General features: G+C 31.7%; 1 protein-coding gene across 1 annotated transcript; it reads right to left on the reverse strand.

The window, feature by feature from the left end:
- Positions 1–1,182: 1,182 nt before the first annotated feature.
- Positions 1,183–16,231, reverse strand: LOC113708163 (senescence-induced receptor-like serine/threonine-protein kinase). Its single transcript, XM_072065113.1, has 13 exons — positions 16,044–16,231; positions 14,604–15,171; positions 12,200–12,675; positions 11,514–11,652; positions 11,336–11,407; positions 10,788–10,859; positions 9,405–9,485; positions 8,642–8,808; positions 6,367–6,626; positions 4,882–5,008; positions 2,893–2,955; positions 2,600–2,789; positions 1,183–1,838 (listed from the first exon to the last, which is right to left on the reverse strand). The coding sequence occupies exons 1-13, from the start codon at positions 16,210–16,212 to the stop codon at positions 1,436–1,438; spliced, it is 2,787 nt and encodes a 928-aa protein (XP_071921214.1). The 5' UTR covers positions 16,213–16,231; the 3' UTR covers positions 1,183–1,435.
- Positions 16,232–17,103: the final 872 nt, after the last annotated feature.

The following is a 17,103-nucleotide window of genomic DNA, read 5'->3' on the forward strand; positions in this document are numbered from 1 at the left end:
AGCTTGATTCCTGGCTTCTAAATTTTGGTTGTCTTTCCAATGGTTCCCACGATCATTGAGTTGATCTTTCCTACACTGTTGGATTATACCATTCCCAAAAGCAACATCCCTCACCCTGCAATTTACATTCCAAGACTAAATCCTCTTGTTATAACATCTCCTCTTGTTATGGGTTTAGGAGAGTGCCTAGCTTCTTCGTCTTCTTTTTCGGCTTCTTCGATTTGTGATTGAAGATTTGGGGCTCCCAATTGAGTAAATTAAGGGGAGAACAGGGTCACATAGTTGTTAGATAAAATTGCCCTCGCATTTTGCCACATGTACTGCTAATTTTATAAATTAAAAGCAATTATAGATCAAATGGACATGGGTTTATTGATTAAATTATTTAGTGGCCAATTACTAACGAAAAATAATTTGATAGCCAAAACATGATCTGACGAATAGTTTAGCGGCTGCTGATATTTTTGTCCTTTTTTTTTTCTCTTAAAGTAGAGTCCTCAATGAGTAGTAGAGTTTCTACCACAAAGAAGTATGCCCAAACATAGAGCCTAGGTTTCCTAGATTGGTGAATTTTTGTGCTCTTGTTTGATGTCTGAAAAATGTTTATCAAGTGTGACATCCAATATTTTTCTGCTTCAATATATTCAGTTCATAGGTTTTAGATCTAGTAAGCTTTAGGCCAAGCTTCATGTTTGAGGGGAAAAAAGGAACGTCTAGTGTTAATTCCTCTTAGATGCACATTTTAGCAAGTAAAACTGCATTAGTATGCATGACTAAAGAAGTGGCTAATTTTCATTTAAACAGTTAAACAATAATCTTATCGAAAACTGGTAACAAAAGTAATTTAACAATTGATTATCTAATCATTATGCATAGGCATTAAAAAAGGACGAGAAATTAAGTGATGATATGAATGTAGACAACAAAAAAAGTTTAGGAAGAAATAACTCAAACTAATTAGATTCAATTAATTCCTAAAACTTATAAGCAGTCGAAAGAAAACATTAAGAATTTGCAGGGTGTTTAAACTCTCTTTTGAGATTGATAGCAACTAAAGCCTTGGAAGATATTGTGAGTGGGTTACAAAATTCCAGTTTTTCCCAATCAATGAAGCTGATCAAAGGACTACTATGTAAGGAGGGTGAGTGACTTTTACATTCACTTGATGCATAATCGAGTGAATTAATTAGGGAATTGTCTTTTACCCTATCAGGGACTATCAAAATTATTTAGATTATAATGTTAACATATTCTTCTAATGGCATGAAATTTATCAAATATAAAATACAAAACAGAAAGAGGTAGAGAATATAATAAATTTAACACAAATGAAATGTTTGCAAATGCAATTTCTTCTCTCAGACGTACATGGCAGCTGGGCTGCACCACCAATCTCATAGCAGAAAGAGGTAGAGAAGCAATGATCATGAATGACCTATCTTGGACTTGGAGCGGTGTCTATCTCAAGGCCACCATCCTGCGGAAAATCTGCAGCCCTTGATGCTATCTCTTCAGATAGCTCTATTGCCAAACACTGCTTTAGTTCAACAAGTAACTCCATTGCACTCATCCTCTGACTAGCCATTGCCATTGTACACGTCATGGCGGCCTCCAAAAACTTCCAGGCAGAGTTTATGTTGAACTTTCCTTTCAGTTTTGGATCCATAATTTCATGAATGTCTCCCCTTTCTACCCTTTTGTTCACCCATTCAACAATGTGAATATTGACATCATCGGTGCCCTTTATGATGGCTGGTTTTCCAGTGATCAGTTCCAATAAAACGATGCCGAGGCTGTAAACATCACTTTTCTCATTGAACTTGAAGGTGTAGTTATATCTGAAAGCCAATTTAGATGTCATTAAAGGACACCAATGCACATAATATATAGTTTTACTTTGAAGGATACAAAATCTTGAAAAAAAAAAAAAATTTCTTAGATAGTTTGGTAGGGATGGAACCCGGATTTTGGTTTAGAGAAGGGGCGAACAGTCAAACACAAACTAATATTCATCATAAAATCTAGATTATAAACTTGAATAAGAATATATAGTTTTACTGAATATTTTTTTACAACTTAGGACGAAAATATTTTGAGAATGGAAAACACAATTTATGAGCCTCTAAAAAATATTATAATATGCTTACATTTTTTTCATATTGTTTAAAAAATTTCTTAAATTCTAAATGTTCAACTATCATACTTTTTTTTTTTTTTTTGAAACTTTTATGCATAGATATATTATAATGTGGTAAAGCTCATCAAATGCTGCAATAAATGGGCAACAAGTATTCTTTGGCATTGAAATCAACAACTGCATCTTTGTTTTTAATTAAATACAAAAGAAGTAGAAATAGAACTTTTTCGTGTAAATGAATATTTAGTTTCTAGCAAAGTTCACCAAACATAATTTATAGAAGACTCGTATATTGTGTCCATATTCTCAAAATATTTTCATCCTAAGTTGTAAATAACTATTCCAGTTGTATACTCAAAGCTGTACATATCAGTTAGGAAAAAGATTGCAATGATTTGAAAAACCGTTTTAGAATGGCAGCTTAGGAAAATAGAAAAATTTAACTTCATATTGAATACATACTCTGGATCTAGGTAACCTGCTGTTCCAGCCACTGCTGTTGTTACATGAGTATCACTTTCACTTGCAAAAATTCGAGACAACCCAAAATCAGCAAGCTTAGCCTGCAATTTTTGGTTCAATAGTATATTGGCACTTTTCAAGTCTCTATGGATAATTGGAGGATTGCATCCATCGTGTAAATACTCCAAACCTGAGATGAAACTTTGTGGTCATTACCATGTATTGACTTCATTACCACTTGATAATTCCCCGAAACCCCAAAAGAGAAAAGAATGGACTGAGTTGAAAACCACCTTGTGCAGCATCTAATGCAATGTGAACTCTCTCTTTCCAGCTTAAAGGGTTAAGATTTTTCCCTGTGCTCAAAGAAAGTCATTCAAATAAGAATCAATAAGTAAAGAAACTTACCAGCCACATTCCTCTATGTATAATCTTCACACACAAGATAAAAAATAGGGAATAGTAAAGAGCTTAAACCAAATTGTGCTCTTAAATTATAGGGATTGACAGTTGGCACCCTAAATTATTGCTTGTGATCATACTTTAGTACCTAAACATCTTTTCTTCACACGTACACTTGAATGATATACTTTGGATTGAAATTGAATACTTGATCAATACCGTAATCCAAAAAATCTTTAAGTATCAACTAGCACATGCCTCATTTTGTGGATGGACATCACACAATGGTTAATACATCAATAAATTCAAGCATACAAATGGAATTAGTCCTTATCAAAAAGAATGTGAAAGAAGAGTTTACCTATAAAAAGTAACTTAAAATCACAATATTTCTAAATGATATACACAAATATAGAACCCCTAAAATTAAGGCCAGTTATCTTTTAATTTATGATTGTTGCTTACGTCGTATTGTTGCTTAGTACAACTTATAGTCCATGGTGTAGCCAATGCTTTTAAATTTGGACTTGGAAGTGAAGCGAAAGAACTTCTAGTTTGTAGTTCAATCGGTATGACCGATTCAATCCTAGTTCAAAGGTTTAGTAATTTTTTTATTTATTTTAGTATTAAAACTTTTGAATTAAGCCAAAATATTTATTTTAAAAATAAAAAAATTTAGTGCAATCTGGTTGAGCCTACCGAGTTTGACCAGTTCAATTGAAGTCTTTGATTTAATCATTGAACCAGATCGAAAACATGGCCGGTACACGATTTGATTGGTCAAACCAAACGGTTCGGTTAGGTTTTCAAACATTAGATGCAGCAATTTTTCCAAAATATTTTATGTATTTTTTTCTGAGAAATATTCTAGTAATTTTCACCCCAAGTAGTCTTTTCCATTGGTAAAAGCAGTGAATTAAAATTTAAATTGCACCACCCAATTCAATTGGTTGAATGGGGGACTAGTGAGTTGTTTGATCCAAACCTTCTTTAAAAAAAAAAGATAGCATTTCACTGGGTTTGACCAGGGAAAATCGAACAAAAGTCAAACTAATCAGTTTTTATTAGTTTTTTTTTTTTTGTTTTCCAGTACATTTTCTTTATTTTTTTTACCACTTTAAGTTTTTCTTATTTCTCCTCACTCGAATTTCATATTCAAAACTTTTATAGTATTTGTTTTTATCTTTTAGATGATTTGGACAACTATAAACGCTCTCATAAATTTTTTCTAATTTCTGAAAGGTCCATTGGTTTTGAAATAAGCATGAACATAACCAAAATTTCTCTACCTTATCTTTCCAAAGACTTCAAATAGTTTTTTCCTCCATGGAGCGAGATCTTGGTTTCAAGCCAAGGTCTGCCCCTCTTTACCTTTTTTTTTTTTTTATATTCAATAAAGTCTCTCTTAAAGTATCTCAGTAAGAGTTTTCTTTCTCCTAATGTTTTCTATTGTGAGTTTTGCTCACTCATAGGGTTTCCTAATGAGAGTTTTTTTTTTCTTTTTATGGAGTTTTGTTAGTTTTTTGTTATTTCTTTAATAGATCTAAGGGTTTTTCACATCTATATATCAAATATGGGATTCCTTTCATTTCATCTGATCTCAACATCGACTTTGACTTTGAACCAGTTAAACAGCAGTTTTGATGGTCTTAACTTGCATAGAGCTTCATTGGGCTGCTCCTGATTTATTTGATCAGTTGGAGTTTCACAATGTAATCTTTGTTATTTTCTAAAAATTTATTAAATTTAATGATTTTTTAGATTAACCATATTTGTGACATGTTCGTTGTATTTTTTTGCATTAGTTTAGATTTCATGGAATAAAAAGTTATATTTTATCACAAAAAAAGTAGGAAGCATGAACATAGAGGCTAAAATACCTGATAAATGTTGTCTTAAATTTCCGTTCGCCATATACTCACAGATTAGAGCCATAGTTCTTCCTTCAGCGCAATATCCGACAAAAGATACCAAGTTTGTGTGATGAATCTTGATCAAGATTTCCACCTTCGTCGATAATATAACAAAGTCCGTTAGAAAAATGAGTAGTAGCAATTCTGACTTTGATTGATATGTCCTCTAGTACAGTCTTCCTCTGAACGGGCTAACCTAAGGAATATAAATCACAAGCCCGAGAAATTTCCAAAAATCCAAAATTCAATTATGTACTAATAATTTTGCCTCATAGAAAATGTTTTCAAAACCAGTATAACTGTGGACATATCTTTTAGATTACTTTGTCTAAACGTATTTTTTGAAAACTACATTTCCGTAATACTTTTTAAATGTGATATATGTAAAATAAAAAAATAATTAAAACATGTATTTCATTTGGGAATCTTAGAAAAATTTTCGCAAAACTTCTAGAATACCTATTCCACAACCGATGATTATTTACCATTCGATATAGGCAAGGGATAATTTGAAAAACCTTCCCTGAGGATTCTGACAATTTCATTGCCCTCTCCTGAGGTTTTAAAAATATCACTTACTTCTCATATCAGCAATTTGGGACCCAATGCTTATATCATTAATAGTGAAATGACTCTGCTATCCTTACAATTTAAGATGTTTTACACATATTTGAGGAGAGAAACAATTAAAAGATTTGCTAATTAAATTAACCATAATTTGAAATTAAAAAAACAACTAATTTGCTATATAAAAAGAGAACCAATATAGGGGGGCATTTTTTCAATTGATGTACTTGACAAATAAAATGAATCATATTTAATGTGCATAATAAATAAAAGGATTCAAACATGAAAAAGAATTAAGCTGTTTACAAACTATTAACCATAATTTGATTAAAAATAATTAAGCCATTTAAAAACAAAATTACCCATAATTTTATTACGTTTAAAATTAATTTGGCATTAGAAAAGGGATCAAATGCTAGACTAGCTTTTTTTATGTTCTTAAAGATCATAAAAAATTGGATGTGAGGAGAATTTGGTTTTCCATTGTCTCTTCTTAATACCATGAAGATAACAAGAATCTTAAGGTAAGTCAAAAATTTTGATACAAAATTTGTTACTTTTGGTTGCAAATGATGAAATTTTTTCGTTAATCATGTGTAACAGCCTTATAAATGAAACAATAAGTTAGATTGAATAATTAAATTAACTATTATTATAGGTGAGGAGCACTTTGAAATCAAATGATCTTCTCACACCTAAAATCATTTTTTTTGTTTCTTTTTTTTTTAATTCGGTAAATTTTTACAAGGATATAGGTTTCAAGCGAGGTTGGTGATATTTTTGAAATCTTAAGGGATAGCAATGAAATTGTTTGAAACCTGGGAGAGGCTCCTGAAATTATCCCTATAGGTAAATGGGTAGATAGTGCCAAATTGTCTTGATTACCTCTGATTGAAACTGCTTTTGTCCACGGGTTGCTGATGAAGAAGACAGCATTTTTACAGCAACATTGCTGCCATCTTCCAAGCATCCAAGATAAACTATTCCAGAACCTCCCCTTCCAATAACTGTCCGAAAGGTGTTGGTAATTTCAATTATCTCAGAGCACTTGAACATTGTACTTTTTGTCTTCAATAGTTGTTCTTTCTTTAGTTCAACGATAGTACGACCCTCTCCTTGTTCTTTCTTTAGTTCATCACAAGTACCTAATGGGGGCAAATTTTAGACGTCATCAAAATGTTTTCTTTTCCAACTCCACCAAATGGCAAAGATTTTGGATTATTTTTTTTATACGTTGTCAAAGTAAGAATTCACGCTAGTGGATTTAAATATATATTACATTTTTTCTGCACAAATTTAAAATTCACTTTTTGAACATGTGGCATGTATCTATACATGTTAGTGTAAAAAAATTTGTACACTAACAATGTATAAAAGATTAATTTAAAGTTTTATGAAAACCACAATATTTAATAGTATATTAGCCTGTGCCTTAGCACGGTATTTTTTTTTGGTTAATAGTGAAGTTGTGCAACTATGAATAATTTAAGAAAAAAATATTAATAGTATTCTTATGTATTCATTAATATCACTTTTAGATAATTAATTTATTCCAAGTGTTCAACTATCATACAAATTATTTAGAACTAATACACATGCTTTTACTATAATGTAAGAATATTCGTCAAAACACTGCAGCAAATACCAAAACATGAATAGATTTTCTATTGAAATAATAACTACATTTTTACAATGATGATAAACCTTGAAATATGCATTAGTATTTAATTAAGGGATAATTTTAGAAACCTCTCCTGAGGTTTCTAATAATTTCACTTGGCTCCCCAAAGGTTTCAAAAATTACACGTACCTCCCTTGTCCATTTAAAATGACAATACTAACCTTAATATTTTTAATAAAACTTTCTTGTTGCCATGTTTATGCAATACTAACCTTAATATTGAGGATTTTATATTTTTTTACCATTTTCCTTCTTATTCATTTCTCTTATATTTTATTAGAAGTATGGGAGAAGTATCAATGTTGTCCCTAATATCTATTCAAATTACATTAAACTATTAATATTTTTTTGATTACTTTTAATATTCTCCAATTTTTTGGTAGCTCTTTTTTTTGGTATCAAAATCAAGGGTAAGTCAACAATGATTAAAAACAAATGGCCCAAAATCACTACAAAATTATGATAGTTCCACCATTAAACCAATCCATAAATTTTCATTTAAAAAGAAGTCCATAAACTTTAAAAGAAACAAAATACCACTCTCTATCTTAAAAAGAATTTATATTCCCAGTAAAACACTACGAAAAATACCCTATTATAGCAAAAGATTTATTGTTATAGTTGATTATTGAATAACAAATATTAGCATGAAAACTTGATACTCTTTTTGTTTAGAAGAACAAATTGAACTTTGTAAGATAAGGGCATTTTAGGGTATTCATTAAACATTTTACTCTATTTTAAAGTTTGGTTACCAAAGTGTCAAATCAAGGGAGGTAAGTGTAATTCTTAAAACATCAATGGAACTAAGTGAAATAGTAAGAAACCTCAAGGGAGGTTTCTGAAATTATCCCTTTAATAAATACAAGATATGCAATAATTCATTTTCTCATGAATGAATATTAATTAGTTTCCAACACGAATGAATATTTAGGTTCTAGCAGTATCAATAAATTTACCGATGTAACCTCCCACCCCCCTCCCCCTCCCCCTCCCCTCCTTTTTTTTGTAAACATCCGTTGAAGTTACTTTTTTGGCTGAGGTTAGGGACAAATTCCTGCTTTGCAATAAATCAAGAAGGTGTTCTAATGAACTTTTTTGGCCTAAGGGTGCTCTAACTCAAGATTTAGTACATTAGGAATTGTTGCAGCGACCCAAAAAAGATTGATACGTTTTCAACAATTGGACCAGAGGGTAAAAAGGCCTCTTTTGTCTTTCCAAACACAATAATTGATAAAATTACCATCCCATTTCAATTTCATACCCCTACAACCAAATTCCTCATAGCCTCATGGGCATTTCTTGTACTACATCAGTGTTCCGATGTTTAAGTTAACAAAGATCTCGAATCACTCCTGTCATTGCAATTGGCTATGTTTTGAACCCTCGAATCTTATAAAATTGTACGTCAAACAAAAATATTATGCTTTTGAAAGGAGTAGTAGTGCAATTTTGAACAGTTGAGATATCAAGGAGTACCCTTCGTTGAGGCGGCTTTTATTCTGTGCTTGAAAATCGCAACCGCGATTACTATGCCAAGAAGACATGATATGGTCGGTACAACGATGCTAACGATCAATCTCTGCTTATGAGACTTCTTCTTCTTGCAAGGGCCTGATAAACAAAGATCCGGGTTTCCATCCAAACTTGCACAAAAGGAACAAAAGAATAATAATTTTTAACTGAAAAGAAAAAGAACAAAAATTACATTTTAACCAAAAAACAAATGAGCAAAAATTACTTGTATGTAATTTTTGTCTCTTTCTGGCGTTATCTGGGTATACAATTCCAATTTCCTCCCACTTGAATTTAATTAGATCGATCTATTAGCAAATGTGACTCATTGATACAATCTAAAAACATTATGGGATGCTATGTCTCAAATAAAAGTGAAATATAGTGTTTGTTTATCGGAAAAGTGTGAAGAAATGAATGAAAGTTAGGAATATTGAAACTTTTTCTTGCATTTTCCTGCACTTTGTGTCCCACAAAATTCGCAGGACTTTGAGGAAAGTAACTCACGAAAGTTTGAATAACTGCTATTAACTGTCATTAACTTCTTATATTCTCTCAATATTTTTCTTAGTAACCAAACATATATAGGAAACTCATATTCACTTTTCTTTATCTCACTTCACTTTCCCATAGGACTTTCCTTCTATTCAACGAATGTGTAGTTAAATAAGTCATCCCCTAGAATAGAACAAAAAGAAAAAGGGTCATGGTCTAGAATTTAAAATACCTGAGTGCCAATGCCCCGTTTTTCATTTTATCACGAAGAAGTGCAGGGACTGAGCCTTCCAGCTTGTTTCCAGATAAGTTACTGCAAGATAAGAGAAAAACACACCTTAACAACTTCTGTTTCTTCCCTTCCTGTCCCCCATCCTTCTCTACGGAAGAAATTGAAATTTATTCTTTTACATAGAGTAACCTAAAATATATTTTTGAACCATAAAGTTTAACTAATGACAATTTAAAACATTAAGCTTCTTTTTCTTCTTTTTTTATATTTTTTATTTATTTATGCTAATAATATATTATATATTTTTTCTTTTGCATAGTTAGTATTAAATTTGGTATAATATATGTATATTATTTCATTATTAATAATTAATTGAATTTCTAATGATAATTAAAAACTTAATTAAATATCCCTTCAAAATATAAAACTATATACTTTTTTGTAAACTAAGTTGATCTTTTTTTTGGCATTTTAATAGATTATGAATTGAGTTTGAAATTAAGTTGCCATTTTATACACATTATGTGAACAACTACATGATTATTAAGGTGCATAGATATTAAAATAAATGCTTTAAAACTACAATATTGGAATGTTAAATTTTAATTGGTAGGAAAGACACCAAAAAATAAAAGATTTTTTTAAAGAATTCAAAAAATTACTTCACATTGATACTTACCTTAAGAAAACTATATTTCATCTTTTGTTGTCTATCTTTCCAATTAAAATTTAACGTTCTAATATTGTAGTTTTAAAGAATTTATATTTATATATTGTGATAATCATTTAATGTTTAATATAATATACATAAGATGCCTACTTTATTTTAAATTCAACTGATAACATATTAAATGGCCTAAAAAAAGATCAGCACATTCCTTATATTTGAAAGGGATATTTAATTAAGTTTGTAATTATCATTAGAAATAAAAATAAAAAATTCATTATCAATTAATTATTAATACTGAGAAATAATAATATATATATTATACCAAATTTAAGACTAATTATGCAAAAGAAAAGAAACATATGATATATTATTAACATGAATAAATGAAATAAAAATAAAAATAAAAAGAAGAAAAAGAAGTTTAATTACAACTCATGCTAAAACTCTTAATATCACTATTTAAAATTTAGGAAAATATGATGATTCAAAGTCAAAATATTTGAGACCAAAAGTGCAAAGTCAAAGTTGTTGATTAATAACAATTTGTTGTTGGCCATTAGTCATTATTCTATTTCTAATAATTGTCCTAAATCTAATTAAAATCACAAATTATGGGGATTAGATTTATTTTGGCCTAAACATTTGGTGCATAGGCCAAACATTAGGGATCAAAACTACAATTTTTTCTTGAGGCAAATCTTGTAGGAACTTACATTGTTCTTAAGGAAGGCATGTTGGCCAAAAAATCTGGGATTGTTCCTGTCAAGTCATCGTGTGACATGTCCCTGAAAAATGATTGTCGATGTGAGATAAAAGTACTATATATCTAATTTTTCTTTATTAGTCAAATTCAGATGCATAAAATGTCCTACTCTAGAATGCAAATACAAGAAGTTTTTCTTCCAAAAAAAAGTACAAGAAGTTTTCTTCCTAAAGCCAATGGGAACCCCTTGCTTTACGCAGGAAATAGGTACAACGTCAAGATTACTTGCAAAAGAATTCATTGCATAAACGAAACAATTATTTGCAATTGTAGCTTACGTGGCTCTAATAGTAGTTGCACTAGTACCAGTTCTACCAGTTCTGGTGGCACTTTCCATTTACGTATAACTAAACACATCCTTTAAACGGCATCAAATTTGAACAAAAGAGAAAATGCCCACAATTATTGTCAAAGATAACCGGCAAAAGCAATTGGTAATTTTTGATAAAAGAAAAAGTAAATGTACGAAATAAGACATATGGCAGTAGATATACTTACAAGCTTTGGAGTGAATCAAGTTTAGACAATGAGAATGCGATTTCATCTTTTAACCCGCTGAAGGATAGGTTCCTGCTTTAATTCAGTTCCGTCAACATGGTTAAATAGCAGAAAAGGATGCAGTCATCTTCACATTCAATTACAAAAAATGAAGTTTGTTGTAGAAACACAAACTGACATTGAAATGATTCTGTATAAACCCTGATCATTGGTGTTGCAGTCTAGTCCATCCCACCTAAGCTCCTCGGGTACACATGGATCTCCTTGCCAATTTTTCTTTACACCATATGTTGACCTAATGCTGATCATGGCGTCAACTAGAGTTTGTCGGGGGAAAAAAAAGTTAGAGGAAAAAAAATTTTACAGCCCTATAGAAGGATTCGTCGTATGTACACATTAAAATAAAAAAAAAAAAAAGATGGCGTATAAAAGGTCATAACGCCGATGAATCTGTATCTTGATTTTATGTAAAATTACACAAAAATATACACGATAAATCGCTACAAGAAAGGGACAATCCTGAAATCAACTAAGAACAAAAAATTGATGTATATAATTCAGGGCTGTAAAGCATTTAATAAAATTCTTCATTTTAAGCATTGCTTCTTTATATTTTCAATTGTTTTTTTTTTTGTTAAGTATAATTGAAAGAACTGCTGTAATTAGCGCAGATCTCCCAATAATTTGTATCAAAACGAATTTGAGTATGAAGTATGAACTAAAAGAGATTAATAAGATTTTAGATACACTGCTATATATATATATATGAGTTTATCGTTTGTCAAAAAAAAAAAAAAGATTTTAGATACACTGCAGATTTAAGTGCACATCAGATTTGCCAAAAAGAATTAGATTTAGGCGTACCGTCACTTTGATTTGTGGGCAGGATAGGGAATTTCTTGGGAATGTAGAACTCTACGGCATTGAGAATTGGGGGAAGTGTAGAATCATTTGTCTTATTGATTGAGAATAGTAGGGTATCAGTACTACCCACGGAATATTTGCTGTAGATAGTATTTGGACCACTGCCTGGAACAACAGGGTAGGACCAGATTTTATTGTTCACAAATATGACAAACTTCCTCATTTGAGTCGATGGGAGATCTTCCACCTCGAGGAAATGCATGTACAAGTAGAATTGTTGGTTGCGATCAACATTTTGAGACAGCACTAACGAACTTCCATGCACAGGCCTGACTGCAGTGCTCATGACGATTGGTGAAGGTTTATAGGCGTTGTCAAGATATTCTTCACTAATGTAAGAAGCTGTGTTAATTGTTTCCCAGTCAGGCTGGTAGTCAGGGACTTCCCATATACGATCATAGAGATCATCCGGGTACCTGAAAGAAATTTTAGAAATGCATGCACAACAAAAGTATAACATCTTACTGCTAGTATTTTGAAACTCGGTCTGAGTAATGACTCGATTGAGTTTAGGGATGAGGAGACAGTAAGTTTTCGAGGTCAGGTTTGGATTGGGGTCTAAAAATTACTTAAGAACTGGATAATGTCATAATTAGGCATGTAAATAGGTAGGATTTGGATTACATCTCTCTTTTTTAGATCGAGACCCATTAAATTTAGTTAGATTCAAACCTAAACCCAAACCCTGACTTAAACTTTTCTAGGTTTGAAAATATAAGTTCAAACCTAGACTCTTCTGGATTTTGGTATCTAATGGGTATCCATTATATTTTTGTAAACGCACTAAAATAAATATATAAAAATATATCGATTTCAAAAAAAAAAAAAACACCATCCAATTTTTATATTCAAATAATAAAATTAATATTCAAGAAGTTAAATGCAATATTATGAACTCAAAAATATAACTACTGTCGATTGTTCTATTTATTTTTAAAACTTCAACTTTATCTACCTCAAATCTTTCATTTATTTACATTTACTTTTTCTCCTTTTTCAGAAAAAATTTGTACTAATTACAATGACAACTAGAATTAGGTTGAAAAAAGAAAACAATCATAAAGTCTTACTGTATTTGATCTAATAACCATAGAATATTAGAATATTTTATAAATTTACTAATATATATATATATAATTTAATTATATATACATGGGTTTGGGTAGTGTCTAGTATGAATTTGGATTTGAATGTGAATTATAGAAAATCAGACCTACCCAGACTTAAAACGCTTTTTCAGGGTCTGGATTTGAGAAATTAAATCCAAACCCTACCCAAGTATATTGGATTTGGGTTGAATTTGGCTAAGACCCGATCCATTAATATGCCTAGTCATAATAAGGCCACAAACTTTTTTTAATTACATATTCTGTAACAAAAATCTGAACTGATGAGTTCATAACTAAATTCATGAGACTTAATTGGCAAAATTTACAAACTAAGATGGTAACTCGAAAAAGTTGGTGAAAGAATTAGTTGTCCAAATTATTCAAATGTCAAACCTAAATGCCACAAAAATTTTGAGTATCAAACTCGAGACAAGAATAGTTAAGGAAAACTTCAACAAAAAAAAAAATGTAAAACTAGAAAACAAAAAGGAAAGTAAATTAAAAACCAAAAAGAAATTGAAGAAACCAATTTTTCAGATCTTTTCCTGATCTTCCTGGTCAAATCCAGTTTTTAACTAAGTTTGACCAGCTCATCGAGAAGGCTTTGACGAGGCATTGACTGTTCATGGTTCAATCAATTGAATCGGCCAACTCCATCTGAAATTCAAAACACTGTTTAACAACTAAACTAGGTGCCTCTTGTAGTAATTACTAGGAATCTATTTTTTCACATTAATGGGAAAGTCATCTTGTTTTGCTCTGGTCTTGTTTTGGCAAAAAAAAAAAACAGAGAGAAAGATGGGGATTTAGGAGTGATTTGAGGGGTCTGGGTTTCAACTTAAAGTTGCCAGTTGCTGGAAAGTGACATGGAAGAAGTTGGACTACTAATTAATAGACCTTTGAGCCATTTTAACTTCGTATGTAATTGAACCTTGAGCACTAGTCTTAAAAATTCTGAGTTCCAAAAAAAAATTAAAGAGTTATACAGGATTAAAAGATAATGAGAAGGATTCGACTATTTTTTGCCCTTGAATAAACAGGCACCTGAGCTTAGTGTGGTTTTGAATGCTGAAAATTCCAAACTACAGAAAATAATAATAATAAATAAAATAAAAAAAATAGACATGCAGTCCTGAAAATGAAGAATTGGAAAACCAAATTAATTCCGTCTAAAATGCAGAGAACAATATTCAAATAATTAATTATATTCTTACTCATATATAGACCTTATTTACCTCCGGAATTTGTTGCTAATCGTTGAACTTGCACCTTCATCTAACCTTCTGTAGAGGATTAGCGAATCATCATACATAGTTTCGTAGATGGTGTTGTTCAACTCTCTTATCTCAAGTGCTGAAATGATAGGTGTTCCGGAGCCAACATTGACAAGACAGACGTGTATATAATCTGTAGGAGGATTATGTATGACTTCTTTGATCAGAATCTGAGAAGCATTTTCCAGTTTTACTTCATCCCATTCATTTGCATTAAGGTAGAGTTTGAAAAGTGGTGGTTGACTTTTGAAATCATAATTTCCGTACATGAAGAATGCTCTAATCAGGTACTTGTTGCCTCCACCATTTGCTGTTGGTTTCAGCCTGTAGCAACTGCTGTTTCCTTCAGGAAAACTTCTAACAGTTGACAGCAGCTTTTGATAATTTTGAGTTTGAGACAAGAATAAATCAGATATTTTCATGTTTACTCCGCTCTCAACATATTGCGTATCTGATGTATAACTAATTCCAGTTTCGCTGTCAGTATAATCGTTACCATTTTCTATGCCACAGTCGATACTGATGAAACCTGCAGACAAAAATCAATCAAGTCATCGACAAATCTGTGCATTTGGACTTATCTATTCAACCAAAATTAGAAACAATGAGTGTGTTTGGACAGGAGATTTGTTGAAATATCGTAACATTTTTGTGATATGATGTATGTGAAATCAAAAGGTGGTTGAAACATATCGAAACAAACCCTTAATGGCTTTGTCCCCAAGCCCTCAGAAAATGAATGTTGCAATCATTCTTTGCTACTCATAATTCGGGTTTAATTAAATCTCTAAATATAAGTACCACACCCCCTCTTTCCCTTGCGCCCTCGTCCCTTTTATGATATGGCCACATGAAAGATCTATGCAATCTGGTAGGGGTGATTTGATGGTTTTTTTTTTTAGAGCTGACAAGGAAGGGTGGAAAATAGGAGGGGTGAGGGGATGGAATGCGAGGGTGGCCAGAGGTGGAGAAAAGAAGCGGGGGGAGAGAGAGTGGAGATCGGAGGGCAGGGTAGAGGTGAGAAGAGGATGGCGCTAATCATCAGTTTTAAAATCATTCCCAAAAACACTTGAAAACATTTTTAAAGCACCATATCAAATGGTTTTATAAAACACATATCTAGAGTTAAAGTTCTACAAAAATATTCTCAAAAACACCCATCCAAACGAGCTCTTGAATATATCTGTCTGTGCCTGTGTCTGTACAGTGCAAGACCAAATTAACGTACAAAGGCCTAAAATTCTTGACAGAAGTATCTCACCGGAAACGAAATGGCATATAGTGGAATCACTAAATAGACGTACAATAAATTATTTAGATGTCGCTAAGAATAGTGCCTGACAATGCTTGGAGATGAAGGATAGCTGCAAAGAATATATATATATATATCAAAGGACTTACTGGATCTGCCTGGTATAAGTTCCCTTCGTGCATGTTCCTCAAACTTAAGCTCTTTTTCAGATAAATTGCGACCATTCATGGAAATCAGCGGCCTTTTGCCTTCTCCTGCAGCATGGACTTGCATACGAGAAAAACATATTACCCAAGAAAGAAAGAAAATCCACACCATTGCTGAAGCCAAAATGGCGATGTTTTGTGAACTCGTGAACCTGCCGAACATGCAGCCAATTGTGTTATAGTTGCAAGAAAAAAGATGGGCTGCTTATGTTTGGAAAAACTAGCTGCCAACGGTTTAAATTTATAATGTGGTACCAGAAAGACAGTTGAGTGCCTGCTGTAAATGCTTGAAAAATCCCATGGCTGAAAGGCACAAAGCTCTCTTTAACAGTTAGCACTATTTGCACTTTACTTCTTAACGCTTATTTTGTTGCACTTTGCCTAGCCCCTCTGTCAAGCCATATTACCTTTTATTGTTAATTAAAAAAAAATGTCAGAACTTTTAATTTTGTCCTTATCTCTATTTTCCTCTTGACTTCTTGTTCCTGTCCAAGCTTCTCATATCATCTATTTCCAGCGATGCAAATTTTTTTTTTTTTTTGGAAAATAAAAAAGTTAGTTCCCATTATATTATGCTCTGGTAAAGGGAAAAAAAAAAAAATCTAAATATGTGAAGTAAAATCTAACCCTCGACTTGTTCTACTCCTATGTTACGGTCAATACAGGGTTGTTTTTCTATAAACGTAAATCAAACGTTTTCCATCATGTGTTTTGGTTTGCATCAAATATCTGGACCGCAAGTTCTTGTCTTATTTAAACCTGGAATTTGGAAACATTTCAGGAGAAGCAATTTTGCAAGAGTTTCTGAATACAACCTTGAGTACTACTACCAAAATATTCTTCCTCTAATCGTTGAATAGCTTTTTGTAGACGAACTTGAGTCTTTCCTGACCAGTTTTTAAGTTTGAACAAGCTGAGGCAGAAAAGAAGATCCCTTTAACATGTTCATGTCTTAGAATTTTAACTTTCCTGCATAAACTAGAAGAAAATTTTGTCCAACTTA

Source organism: Coffea arabica, chromosome 9c, assembly GCF_036785885.1.
Source record: "Coffea arabica cultivar ET-39 chromosome 9c, Coffea Arabica ET-39 HiFi, whole genome shotgun sequence".
NCBI lineage: Eukaryota > Viridiplantae > Streptophyta > Magnoliopsida > Gentianales > Rubiaceae > Coffea > Coffea arabica.

Coding starts and splice junctions, on each gene's coding strand:
- LOC113708163 (XM_072065113.1), bottom strand. CDS start 16,212: ATGGTGTGGATTTTCTTTCTTTCTTGGGTAATATGTTTTTCTCGTATG. Junction 15,172..16,043: donor ACTTATACCAGGCAGATCCA/GTAAGTCCTTTG, acceptor TTTTGTCTGCAG/GTTTCATCAGTATCGACTGT. Junction 5,009..6,366: donor AAAAGCAGTTTCAATCAGAG/GTAATCAAGACA, acceptor TTATCGACGAAG/GTGGAAATCTTGATCAAGAT.